This window comes from Antedon mediterranea, chromosome 3 (assembly GCF_964355755.1).
Source record: "Antedon mediterranea chromosome 3, ecAntMedi1.1, whole genome shotgun sequence".
Taxonomy (NCBI): Eukaryota; Metazoa; Echinodermata; class Crinoidea; order Comatulida; family Antedonidae; genus Antedon; species Antedon mediterranea.
This window is the reverse complement of record NC_092672.1, coordinates 20,877,248-20,892,126: the sequence shown is the minus strand read 5'-3', so window position 1 is coordinate 20,892,126 and position 14,879 is coordinate 20,877,248. Positions and strand designations below refer to the sequence as shown.

The following is a 14,879-nucleotide window of genomic DNA, read 5'->3' as shown; positions in this document are numbered from 1 at the left end:
TAGCTTAAAGTAGTTGCGACCTTTAAGATTGCATACAGTATTTATAGTTTAGCTTAAAGTAGTTGCAACCTGTAAGATTGCATACAGTATTTATAGTTTAGCTTAAAGTAGTTGCGACCTTTAAGTTTGCATACAGTATTTATAGTTTAGCTTAAAGTAGTTGCGACCTTTAAGATTGCATACAGTATTTATAGTTTAGCTTAAATACTGTTTGTTCATTCTTTTTTATTTTATTAGAATTTTTAATCTAAAGGAAATTGCCGTTTATTTATGATTCATAATATTCTATCAACAGTTTAAACATCTTTTTACTATTTTTTAATTTGTTTTTATTTCTACCATAATATAATATATGAGAAATAACTAAAAACGGACATAAGGAATACCGTAATATTATTGTAGGTTGGTCACAAAATATCCAAAAAAATATCGTTAATAATTATGTCATTTTAAAATCTTAAACAATCTTATTAATATTTTTCTCCATCTTCAAAAAATGTTGATAAAATATTTCAGCCAAAGAAAGATTTTCTAATTTACTAATTATTCAATATATCATATTGTTGTACTATTTATGTTGCTTCATCAGGAGTTGACACCTCTGTTAATGCTGCTGCACAGTTACTTGGTCTTGATGTTGGTGCCTTAACTAGATGTCTTGCATTCCGACAAATCACTGCATCTCACAAGCGTAGAAAGAGTGTCTTTATGAAACCTTGCATAAAAGATGAATGTCATACAAGGAGAGATTGTCTTGCAAAGTTACTCTATGCCAGGTATTTTACAAACATTAACGCTATATTTGTTTGTAGTGAAAGAAACCTACTTACTCTTTTGAAAATGATTCTTGTTGTGCAGTATTTGCTTATTTACTGACCTGTTATACATTCAAAACAAACCCACAGAAGATGTTGTACATATCCAATAACTTTTATTTGCTTCCCCATATGCATGCTGGGCTGCACCGAGGCGGATTGCCCACAGCAAATCGTACATACACCTTTAAACATTCACAAAAATAAAATAAACATACATACATGCAAACTCTAATACTTAGTCAATTTAATTTATTTTTTTTTCTTGCCTAATCTCTCTTTCTGTCATGGCCTGACTTCTTTCTGCCTAATTTCTTTCTTTGTCATGTAGTTAGTATGTAACAGGAGAAAATGTTTACATGCAAACTTTTTCAACCCCACTTTGGTTTTACCCAAAAAAAACTAGCTTTGAAGACTGTGACTAAATTATGGTTTAACGTTTCAGAGTTTTTGATTGGCTCGTTGGATTCATCAATGGCTGTACCATGGCCAGGAGTTGGCAGTCTTACATTGGTCTACTGGATGTCTACGGATTTGAAAGTTTTTCATTTAACAGTTTGGAGCAATTATGCATAAATTATGCAAATGAGAAGCTTCAGCAACATTTTGTGCACAACTTCCTCAAAGCAGAACAGGTATTCCAACAAACTTATTTTCTATATATAGAGTATGCTAATATACAGTTGGTGCTACGGTGTTTAATAACAACAGTTCTTTTATTTTAAAAAAATGAATAAAAATAATATGGCACTTCTTTTAGTTTATATCAAATGAATCTTGTAAAAACTTAATAATATCAAAATACTAGTATACGGTAATTATAATACAATATAAAATAATTAAGATAACAATAATAATTAAAGTTTATGAGAATTATCATTCACTTTATTTATCTAACAGTGATAATGATGAACCTTTATAAACATAATTATACTGCTGATTAAACAGCCATGTTTGTGTTATTTTAGGATGACTGTCAATCTGAGGGAATTCCATGGAAATTTGAAGACTTTACTGACAATAAAACATGTCTTGCTATTATTGAAGGCAACATCAGTATATTTGCACTTATGAATCAAGTAAGTGTTGCTATTCCACCGCAAAATACAAAAAATAATTTGTCATAGTTTTTCGCCAATTATAGTTGGAAAAGACCTGTATTCTGTAGTTTGTCTTTTTATTGAAATATAAACTGCTGTAAAAAAAGATGTATTGAGAATTTGCCTTTCTCAATCGTAGTACAGTACGTCGTAAAATAATAACTCTTTCGTATTTTGAATTTGATATTTTGAGAAACAGTGGTTTTTTCCAGACAGGCATAGTTTGTCTTTCCATAAAAATAAACTGTAGTTTGTAAGAAGATAAACAATGGACTTTTGAGCCTAGTTTACACTAGAAAACCTGGTGCTGATGTACTTTTGCACCTCAAGCTTAACCCCAATTTAAAAATATTCACCTGCTGCACATCAGTGATGGTGAGTGACCTTATGCCCAGTGAGTTAGGTGCAAAAGTACAGTAGCACCACAACCAGTGCAAACTACAAGTTGTTGTGCTTAGACTGTCTATCTAAGGATCACAATCATGTTATTATGTCATTTACTTTCTGTGAACTAATTGCTAAGTTTATCTTGTTTATAGCAATGCAAGTTAAACAGACATTCAGATCCAAGTTCATTTTGTGAGTTTCTTCATGACACTATCCGCAGTGCAAACTTATCTCGTTCACACATGTCAGTGACATCACCAGCTTTTGTTGTGTATCACTATGCAGAGAAAGTTACGTACCAAGTGGATGGTCTAATTGAAAAGAATAAGGTAATCTACTTAAAGCTGAAAGCCAGTTTTACAGTATATTCACATAAAAGGGGGTTAGAAGGTCATAAAGCATTACAATTATGGAATAGTGCATCTGCTTCGTTTAAACTCATTTCTCATAATCTTATAACTGAAAATAAATACCACAGTAAAATGTATCAATGGCTGTTTGTAGCTATAGGTAATGCTCTATCACCTGTAAGAAGAGGATACACCATTTAAGTTGGAAAAGCTTTTGCTTTTGCTAAACTATTTTAGCTCATTTGTTCAAAACTTGTAGTGAGATCAAGGAGGAATTTTAGAATACAACATAGTGTATAGGAACAAATTAAAGGTTAGCCTGTCATTAATAACAAGGCCAACAGCCATTAAGTCGCGTGCTACAATGCATAGTGATACCGGACCGACAGACAAACAGACCGACAGACAGACAGACAGACGGACCGACCGACATAGTGAACTATACTGACCGAAATTACTGAACATGTTTAAAAATGTTGAAATGTTTAAAAACATGTATATTTTTTTAATTTACACGTGCGTAGCCTGTCACTTTTGACGTGCTCGTATAACGTAATTTCGAGTTGAAAAGTAAGTCAGGAAAACAGAAATCGGGCAAAAAGAGTGCGCAACAACATTTAACGCGCAGTGCGCGCGCAAAAATCTGTGCACTCATGGCAATTTTGTAAACGCTTAAAATTGCCTGAAACGTACTCTTATTTCATCGAAAATAAATTTTGAACATTTTAAGCGCGCGTACGCATGCGTTACATGCGCTACGCATGTAATTGTATTGCCATATGATGATTTATGCCCTGAAATTTATGAGTACCAAATTTTATTTCAATCCTCTGTAAATGACTCAATAGTTCCAATGTTGTGGAAAAAATCAACAATCATGCCCATTCCCAAAAAACCAAATCCCAAGGAAATGAATGACCTTAGACCTGTGGCCCTTACATGTGTACCAATGAAGTGTTTAGAAAAAATTGTTAAAAATAAGCTAGTTGCCTCAGTGGAGAATCTGCTAGATATAAATCAATTTGCATATCGTCCAAACAGGTGTGTTGATGATGCAGTGCTTTTGCTCCTTAATAATGTTTCTGAGCACCTAGAGAAAAAAGGTTGCTTTGCGAGAATTCTTTTTGTTGATTTCTCTAGTGCATTCAATAATATTCAACCATATGTTCTGGCTAATAAGCTTATCGATTTAGAAGTTAACCCACTGATTATAAAATGGCTACTTAATTTTTTAAAAGATAGAGAACAGCGTGTTAAGCTTAATCACACGTTGTCCTCGTTGTTGAAAGTTAACACGGGTGTTCCACAAGGTTGTGTGTTATCACCTTTATTGTATACAATATACACAAATGATTGTAAGTCAAATAATACAAAAACTGAGATTATTAAATATGCAGACGACACTGCTCTGATTGGTTATCTGGATTCAAAAGATGATTCAATGACAGGCTTCTTAGACAGTATTAATATTTTTCACAAATGGTGTAAAGATAATTTTTTAGATCTAAATATAAATAAAACTAAAGAGATGGTTTTTGATTTTCGGAAGAAGATAAACTACCTTCCCAAGATCAAAATCAATGGTGAGACCATTCCGGAAGTTAAAACTTACAAATATTTAGGGGTTGAAATTGATAATAAACTTAAATTTGATGCAAATAGTAGGTGCATATACAATAAATTACAAAAACGTCTCTTCTTTCTACGCAAATTAAACTCTTTTAAGATTGACCGTACTATTTTACAACTTTTTTATACTTCTATCTTAAACAGTGTACTTAGTTTTTGCCTAATATGTTATTATGGTAATTCACGTTTTAAAGATAGACTTTTACTTAATAAAATAGTTAAACAAGGCAGTAGAATAGTAGGCTCTGAACAAATTCAACCTGAAGTTTTATATAAGGAATTAGTAATTAAAAAATTATTTTAAAAGACCACGCTCATCCTCTGCACTATAAATTTAACAAAAGTCAACGTTGTGACAGACTCCTTCAAAGAAAAATTAAAACAAATAGATATGGCAATTCATTCGTCCCTGCCGCTATACGATTATATAATGAATGATAATATCATTCATTATATAATCGTATTTTATGCGATAGTTTTATTTTTTGTAGTATTTTAAATCGACTTTATAGGATTTTATATGTATATTTTGTATGGCTTTTTTTTATCGTATTTTATATTTTATGTACTGTATCCATTTTATATTTGTATGTACTGTACTTTTGAAAAGGCCAACAGAGTTTCCCCATGGGGATAATAAAGTTTTAATTGAATTGAATTGAATTGAATTGAATTGAATTCACTATTCTTCTTAAAGGTAGCAATCATGTTCACAAGACAAACATACACAAGATGCTCTACATAAACAAAGTCTTATTACAAGTCTTTGGGAGTGGAGTTGTAATTTGTCATTAGAAAAAATCCTGGAATATGACACGACTTGAACCCAGGACCCTTCAATTGGTAGCCAAGCATCATAACCACCAAGCCACAACTCTACTCCAAATTTAAAATTCACCCTGACTCATGCACTGTCATGTCACAACTTGTTTTTAATTTTTTTACCAAATAATTGTTGTTCTCATGTCATTGTAAATTAATTGAATATAGACCTTTAATATTTGGGTGACAATTTGCGACTACGATAGTTCTTGCACACACTTTGATATTTCATAAATGCATGGAGAAAACCACTACCATATAAACATACAAGTTATTTAAATTCAATTTGAGGATAAATTAGTTTTTAAATTATTGCAACAACATCATAAAAATGGTTTCAAAGTTTCTATGCTTTTAAAAAACCTATGTAACTGTGTAAGAAATAAAATAATATATACAGGATTTTATTAACATTTTTTAATTTAAAAGCTTTAGACATGTATCAGGATGCTGTCACTGATGTCACAGTCAAACAAATGTTGAAAAGTCCACGCCATAGAAAAGGATACACACCAAGAGCAGGACCATCAAAGCAGGAAACAAAATCTGGTAAAAGATTTTAATGAAAGTTAATTCAAATTTACTTAAAATTTCTTTATTGTTATTGTAATCTGCTGTAAAATAAATTAAAAAGTATAAACATAAAAGGCACAAAATACCAATCAATATAAAATTGGTACAAAAGAGATTTTTTTTAAATAAATTTAATATAAAAGTTTTGATAAAAGACTTTATACAGCATTTTGCTGTGATTACTGCTGTGACATTTGAATTCAAATAGAGAATACAAAAGGTACACATATTATAATGATGATGGCAAATTGGATCAGGTTGGAATCGACAAAAAATGATTCATTACACTAAACTTTGTTCTTGCCAAGTTAATTTGATTATAAAGCATAATGATGAATGCTAATACATTATGCTATTTATAACAAGATAGCATCATCTTTAATTATATCATCACATTTTTCAGAAAGTAGACATGAGGAAGAGAAAAACCCCACAGGAGCATCAACATCAAAACAGGAAGCCAAATTTGCTGAAACATCAACAAGTTCATATCCAATGCCAAGTCCACAAAAAGAGGGTAAATATTTATTTTGAAATGTGTTTGATTGTGCTGTTCATACATTTTAATGATATCAGAAATAAAGACTAAAGTGCTAAATGTTGAAATGATTAAAGGAGCGGAAATTTAATCATAATCATCAGTGTCTGCTAATGAACATATATTATCTTGCAAGTTACTTTGACAGTTAATACTAATATTTGTATTTTGTATGACACTGCTGTGTAATCTATTCAACTTGCAGTACAATGTGGTTAAATAAACTCATCACTAAACCATTGATTGGAAAGGATAAGGTTTAGAATACTTAAATATTGCATTAGAAATACTTTTTCTTTAAATAAAAAAGTTATAGTTGGTAATCACAATTGAGACCTAATGCAAGTTGTTGTATGTGTTATATATTTTATCACAACAGAACCAGTGTATGAAGAAAAACCAGAAATTCCTAAAGGGTTCAGGAACAAATTTGTAAGCAAACTTCGCTCTGCAAGAGAAGGTGGTGACTCTAAAGTGGATAGCAACAAGTTTGTTATGCATATCTGGGACTTTGGTGGTCAACCAATTTACCATGTGATACAACGGGTAAATTTTATTGGTGTATTTAATTTGTATTAATAGAGATTATAATATTAATAATATAATATTCAATATACATGCCTTCTTCTGAGCGTCTGTTAGTTTCAGTGTATACTTTGTCTTTTGGCCTTGTTACAATATGAGCACTGAAATCAAAAAGCTTGCTCACTTGATTTGAAGTTAAGAACCTATAATCTTCCTCCAAGGTATTACAAAAATGTGGATCTAATATAGTACAATATGTCAGTATCAGATATAAAATACAATTATTATTATTATTACAATATTATAAATTATTTTATTCTTCATTTAATTTAATAAAGACAACTCGGTCTCTAGTCCCTAATTACCAGAAACCAAACCCAGAATTGAGGTCAAAAGTTCCAAATTCTTTTTTACCTTTAAACATACATTTGGAATATCAGAATTTCTGTAAACCAAGACATATTATGCCAGCCGAATGGTGTCCAGTTTTGGGAGACTTTAAGTAAAATAGTATTAATTGATGTAATATAATGTATTATTAGCAGAGAGGGATAGCAAAGAAAGAATGTAATATTAAACATTCATTATTTATTAAACCAATGATTAAGATTGTAAATGTTTCCAAGGTTAACATGCAGTTTGTGAGGAAAACAAAAGTATCAAATAATCAGTTGTGCCAGTATACTGACACATGTGTATAAACAGTTTGTAATATTGACTATTATGATTATGTTTACTAGATATTCATGGTGTCTTATGCTGTTGTATGTGTGGTATTCAACATGAAGGAAGGTCTTAATGCCCCAGCTAAAGTTCGTGATCCAACTACTGTAAGTAGATTTTACAAATTTCAAATGTTTATGTAATTGTACATAAATAAATTGTTTCCTTCATGTTATTCTTTACCTTAACACAAACTGTGCAAATAGCAGATGCCTGATATATGATTGTTGTTATTTCCACTTCCATGATAGTGTTGTTAATAGCAGATGCCTGATATATGATTGTTGTTATTTCCACTTCCATGATAGTGTTGTTAATAGCAGATGCCTAATATATGATTGTTGTTAATTCCACTTCTATGATAGTTTTGTTAATAGCAGATGCCTGATATATGATTGTGGTTATTTCCACTTCCATGATAGTGTTGTTAATAGCAGATGCCTGATATATGATTGTTGTTATTTCCACTTCTATGATAGTGTTGTTAATAGCAGATGCCTGATATATGATTGTTGTTAATTCCACTTCCATGATAGTGTTGTTAATAGCAGATGCCTGATATATGATTGTTGTTAATTCCACTTCCATGATAGTGTTGTTAATAGCAGATGCCTGATGGTTTCCCATGCCTGATATATGATTGTTGTTATTTCCACTTCCATGGTAGTGTTGTTAATAGCAGATGCCTGATAATGATATATGATTGTTGTTATTTTCACTTCCATGATAGTGTTGTTAATAGCAGATGCCTGATATATGATTGTTGTTAATTCCACTTCCATGATAGTGTTGTTAATAGCAGATGCCTGATATATGATTGTTGTTATTTCCACTTCCATGATAGTGTTGTTTTTCTATTAATTTGTGCTGCTAATAATAATAGATAATTTGTCAAACTAGAACTTTAAAAATTTTAAATGTAAATTTTGTTCATTTTTTTTTTATTTAGGGAAAAGTTTATGAACATCGAATGACAAATCTTGACTTCATTCTGTTTTGGATTCGTTCTGTTTTTGTAAACGTAAGAAAAGGAAAAAATAACAAGATAATGCTGATTGGTACACATTATGAGAGCCTTGGTAAAACTGAACAAGAAAGACAACAAAGGGTACATATGTCATCACATTTCCTTTTAAACAGTACAAAATTGTATATTGTCATTAATTCATTGGAAACAATATGTAGTTTCATCTCTAACATTGGCAATCATTTATGATTGTTTTATACGTCATGTCATGAGCATACTACTGTACTGTGCTGGCTTATGATTAACTAATTAACTTAACTTAATTTTTTTTTCATTTCGATATAATAAAACAAATAAAAGGGTATACAAATATCTATGATTTAGCACACATTTTGAATATGTTTTCTTATATTGGTTACAATGTACACTGGGTAAGTAAATGCGTAACATAACTTAAAAGAAACATTTTTTGCACTTTACAAAAGGGGTTTTGGTTGGCTAAGCACACTCTAAATCTTCCCTTGACATAAGTATAATTCAAATATGATGTTATTTATTTTAGGTAAAGGAAATAGAGAATATACTTTGGAAAGCCATGGAAGGAAAACCATTTGAGGACATGGTGTATCAAGGAGAGCTCTTTACCATTGAAAACAGTGTCTCATTTGAAAAGAGCGGTGCTTCTAAAATCATCCTCAAAATACAAAAATTAGTCCAGATGATGATTCTTACTTTTCCAATTAAATGGCTACAAGTACTGCTGGAAATACAACAGTTACGAAAAGCCAAATTATATCTACCAACATCTGAGGTTAGAATAAAATATCTTTAACAGATTGATTGATGAATGTGTCTTTTAATGTTTAACATCCATTACATTTAAAGCAATAAACCCTGTTTTTGCATTGAATGGTGTTAATTATAGTGAAAAAAAAGCAAACTTGTTTTTATTACATTTGAAATTGTGTGGGATACAAGTTTGTTATTGATAGTAATATAACAGTAATCCCTGCTTTTCTGTCTGTGTTAATTGACTGTTTATGGTGAATCTTCAACAAATGAGTGTTTGAAGTGAATCTTCAAACAGGAACGGTGCAATTTTAGTAGAGTACCAAGTACCAAAACAAAAGGAACATTTTTTGTCCTCTAATAATTATTGAAGTAAGTGGTGAACCTTGAGTTTACTGTTGGTTGGGAAAATTTCAGAATTCAAATCTACCCTTGCATGATAAAGTATTATGTCCTATATAGACAACCTTTCAACAACGAAATGAATGATAACATCAACAGAAAACCAGTTTGTAATTAATCAGCATTTATTTTTTTCATTACATTTTTCATTATGATATTTATTTAACTTTTAGATTAATGATTTACTTGCTCGTTGTAAGATAACTGACAGAAAACTGTTTCTTGAGTACTTGCATGACATCGGCGAAATTCTGTTCTACCCGGATGACAAGATCCTCAAAGAAAAAATTGTTATAGATTTGATGGGAGTAGTTGACAAGTTTAAAACAATCATCACAGTTATAGATCCCAGCATTCAGGTTAGTAAACTTCACTTTTTTGAGTGGTGTCAATCATTGGTGAATATCATCAGACGTAAACATTGTGGTAATCTTTTTTTAGTGTGATGCATTTACCTGCAAAAATGTAATATCTGCCACACAGAGAACGAAATTATACCTTATTATTTCTATTATATTCTAATAAACATATTACTGTAGCACTCCCATTAAGGGAAGACCCAACAAAGTGTCCCCTTAATAGAGGTTAGCCATGGTCTTAATCTGTCTCTCTTTCATTTCACAAGTAAGTTTAATAAGGTTTAAGGGAAGGCCCAACAAAGTGTCCCCTTAATAGAGGTTAGCCATGGTCTTAATCTGTCTCTCTTTCATTTCACAAGTAAGTTTTAATAAGGTTTAAGGGAAGGCCCAACAAAGTGTCCCCTTAATAGAGGTTAGCCATGGTCTTAATCTGTCTCTCTTTCATTTCACAAGTAAGTTTTAATAAGGTTTAAGGGAAGGCCCAACAAAGTGTCCCCTTAATAGAGGTTAGCTATGGTGTTAATCTGCCTCTCATTCATTTCACCAGTAAGTTTCAATAAGGTTTAAGGGAAGGCCCAACAAAGTGTCCCCTTAATAGAGGTTAGCTATGGTGTTTATCTGCATCTCATTCATTTCACCAGTAAGTTTTAATAAGGTTTAAGGGAAGGCCCAACAAAGTGTCCCTTAATAGAGGTTAGCTATGGTGTTAATCTGCCTCTCATTCATTTCACCAGTAAGTTTTAATAAGGTTTAAGGGAAGGCCCAACAAAGTGTCCCCTTAATAGAGGTTAGCTATGGTGTTAATCTGCCTCTCATTCATTTCACCAGTAAGTTTTAATAAGGTTTAAGGGAAGGCCCAACAAAGTGTCCCCTTAATAGAGGTTAGCCATGGTCTTAATCTGTCTCTCTTTCATTTCACAAGTAAGTTTTAATAAGGTTTAAGGGAAGGCCCAACAAAGTGTCCCCTTAATAGAGGTTAGCCGTGGTATTAATCTGCCTCTCATTCATTTCACAAGTAAGCTTCAATAAGGTTTTCCCAAAGGAGAGGTTCTACTGACCAGAAGAATAACAATTACTTTGTTGCATTAACAAATTACACTTTTGTGCTTTTATGTTTTTTAGCCATCTCTGAAACAGCTTTGGAGAAATTTAAATGGGGGCAAACTAGATGAAAGACTGTTGCGGCATATTTGGAAGGATGAGTCAGATGAGATGATTATCTTCTTTGTGTCTCTAATGCAAACCTTTGGGTTAATGTGTGAAAAAAGGAGTAAAGAGGTATTTACATTTTATTTTAAATATTTAATTCAATTATTTTTTAATATATTCCATCTACTACTCATGTTCTATTTTTGTTTCTATAGAATGTTGGACGAACGTTCTATGTTCTTTCACGCCTAAAGCCCATACGTGATGATACAGAGGCTGTTGAATATGAAGAGAAACGTGCTGTTTCTCTCTTTCATGACTTTGATGGCTACCTTCCAGATGATCTCTTTCAACGTGTTGCGACTAAATTTATCGAGGAATTTCAAATGGAAGATGTTGAGCCTACATTATCTTACGAGCATGTAGAACTGAACATTGATGGCCATCATCTTGTCATTCTAAATGTAACTACCATCAACAATTGCCGTTTGTTCCAGGTAAACTTGATAATGCAATCATGCCTTGAATGCCAGTAAAATCACAAGTATTATGTTGGGGGATTGTTCTTATGTTGTTTATTATATGTTTATTAAACCATTCTCTGTTTTTGGTGGTCACCACTTCTGGATATAACAGATATTAAAATATACACTGTCAGTAACTTTAAATTTACTTGGTTTATTGCCATTTCTGGAATGATATCAGTAGTAATCACTTTGGAATTGATTTGTTTTTTATATTGCAGACAACAATTGTCAGAACGACCATCATGAACACAGAATCAGGAAGTAGCTCTCCTGAAGATGATGATCCACAACCTAGCATCTGTAAGAAGGTAAACTATAAGTACCAAAGAAACTATAATACTTTATGCTACATTTAATTAGCACAAACTTTGAATTTCATTAGGATGTGAAATTTACAATGTTATCTATGCCTAGTATAATTTACTTGCTTGATATTTGTCAGTGTAACTTTATAAACTATTAGTACCAAATAAACTAATGTTAATAGTATAATTTTGCTTGTTTTGTCAGTGTAAATTTATAAGCTCCTGGGTTGTTTTTGAATGATTATAAATGTCTGTGTAAATATGTAATATAAGATATAAGATAAGACAAGATATAAGTATTATTATTTTTCTCTTTAAATCATTTTAAATGTAGTAAAGTCATTTTATTGAGATTATTTTAAATATTTTTTATTTTTTCTAGGTCCTTAATTTCCTTGAAAAAGAATTGCAAGTTTTAAGTCAGAATGGTGCACGTGGTGTTGAAGTAAAGATGTACATCCGTTGTGCATGTTTAAATAGTGAACGTACTCATATGCAGGTTGTTTGCAAATTTGACCAAGATGTGTTGCCATGTAAAAGCAAAGCATTGGACGTGAAACGTTACCGTAAACTGTTTGGAGAAATAAAAGATGAACAAGGTATAGGCCTAATAATCCATAATACATATGACATAAAACAAAACAGGCAAACATTCTTATTTTTGTTCTTTAACTAATGGTATTCCAAACCTCAAATTTTCAGTTGATGCATTTTAACCTTTATCTCTAGTTTTTATTTTACATGTAAGAAATACCTTTGCTTAATGATGTTTTATCATTTGTATTTAGCTTCTATCTCAAAATCTAATACTGACCAACCTTGTAGAAAGAAAAGAAAAACCACTTTAGAAAATTCTTATAATGCGAGTGGCAGCGATGCCCAATCTTCTTTATCAAAAGTTCAAAGAACTACTGGTAATGTTTTATGTTGTTGGTTAGCATAATAACAACACCATTTTGTTTTATTCAAGAAATAACTTTACTCATTATATTTCTATTATAAAAACTATGCACACAATTTATTTTATTTGCAATTATACACGCCTCAGTGTATCCTTGTCTTTATACACGCCTCAGTGTATCCTTGTCTTTATACACGCCTCAGTGTATCCTTGTCTTTATACACGCCTCAGTGTATCCATGTCTTTATACACGCCTCAGTGTATCCTTGTCTTTATACACGGCTCAGTGTATCCTTGTCTTTATACACGCCTCAGTGTATCCTTGTCTTTATACACGCCTCAGTGTATCCTTGTCTTTCTACACGCCTCAGTGTATCCTTGTCTTTCTACACGCCTCAGTGTATCCTTGTCTTTCTACACGCCTCAGTGTATCCTTGTCTTTATACACAAGTGTGTTTGAATGCACAACTGTCGTTTGAGCAGAATCATCCTGGATCGTGGAATACCCTGCAGAACCCGATGGGTATTTTTGCCTGAAATGTAGACCGAAATGTATTGTTGGTTTGTGGTTGTTGTGATTGTTCACCGTGTGCTAAGTTGTGCAAAAGGTCCACGCGGACGGTGGCCCAAGAGCACTTTGTGTGCGGAAGTGACGGTCGTACAGTTGCCATGAAGTCGGATATTGTTTTTTTAGGCTTTGAATGAATTTCAGATAAGTAAATAATTCTTGCAGATCTTGAGGGTGGGCGGACAGGTATATGGTTGCAAAGTCAAAGAAAGCCGTGAACCACTCCTGTTCATCTAACCCCCGTCTTTTCAATTTAGGGACAAGTTCAAGACCCCCATTGTATTGTATATTGAACGTCATTGGTGGGTCACGGGGGCGAAGATCACACTATGTCGACAAACCTATGGGCCTGAATTTTATTCTTTAGGGTTTCGGAAAGAGCTCCAGCCTTGACCCCACCGGAATAGTTGAAAGGATTGGAAATAAGATTTCCTTCGGCCAGAGAGATAGGGATATGTTTACATTATGGCGGGGTACTATCGCTAATTGTATCAATTTTCTGGGGGATGCCCGTCGTGAGGTCTCATTCAGCGGGAAAATCAGTTAGTTCGGACATATTTCGTTCGATGATGTTAGTAATATCAACTGTCAACGATGGGTTACCCTTCAATTGTTTCGGCGGAAAGGTTTTTAACAATTGCCGTAAGTTCTGCCAGTTCCGTTTCCCCAGTTTTCTTAGGCCTCCTCTTGGCAGGTGTGTTGGTTTTTGCCTTCTTAGTCTTTGCATCATGTAGATATAGAAGGCAGCAAACAACTGACATAGACCATTTTAAATGTCTATGTTTTTGTAGCCTCTTTATCTACCCACTAGACTAGACTCATTAATGTACAATAGATAGCATGTGATGGATCATGTAAATATGGAAGGCAACGCACAACTGACATAGACCATTTTAAATCTCTATGTTTTTGTAGCCTCTTTATCTATCCACTAGACTAGACTCATTAATGTACAATAGATAGCATGTGATGGATCATGTAGATATGGAAGGCAACAAACAACTGACATAGACCATTTTAAATCTCTATGTTTTTGCAACCTCTTTATCTACCCACTTGACTAGACTCATTAATGTACAATAGATAGCATCTGATGCATCATGTAGATATGGAAGGCAACAAACAACTGACATCTCGCAAGAATCATTATTGTTAGTTGGCTATCCGTAGAGACCATTATGTATCATATGGAAAGTTGTCAAATGAAAAATATATGAATAGGATACGGAATCATAAAACAGTGCATCTTAGTGTTATCAACAGAACAGTGTATTGAATTCAATTCACATTTATTTACTCATCCTTTATAGTATACTGTAGTTTCATAGCATAAATGATGGCAAGGATCCTGCATAAAGAAGTTTACACTTCTGTTTTCGCAGGACCCTTTTACATAAAAAAACATAAAACAATAAACACAACATAATAGATATAAAGTAAAAAAACATTT

General features: G+C 32.4%; 1 protein-coding gene across 1 annotated transcript; it reads left to right on the top strand.

Annotated features, from left to right (window-relative positions):
- Nucleotides 1–3,529: 3,529 nt before the first annotated feature.
- LOC140043284 (uncharacterized) lies at nt 3,530–13,013 on the top strand. The gene is made up of 13 exons (XM_072087784.1): nt 3,530–4,112; nt 5,533–5,652; nt 6,080–6,193; nt 6,594–6,760; nt 7,480–7,569; nt 8,412–8,570; nt 8,992–9,240; nt 9,821–9,979; nt 11,102–11,257; nt 11,344–11,625; nt 11,874–11,963; nt 12,343–12,559; nt 12,749–13,013. Exons 1-13 carry the CDS (start codon nt 3,530–3,532, stop codon nt 12,901–12,903), a joined length of 2,541 nt encoding a protein of 846 aa, XP_071943885.1. The 3' UTR covers nt 12,904–13,013.
- The last annotated feature ends 1,866 nt before the right edge of the window (nt 13,014–14,879 follow it).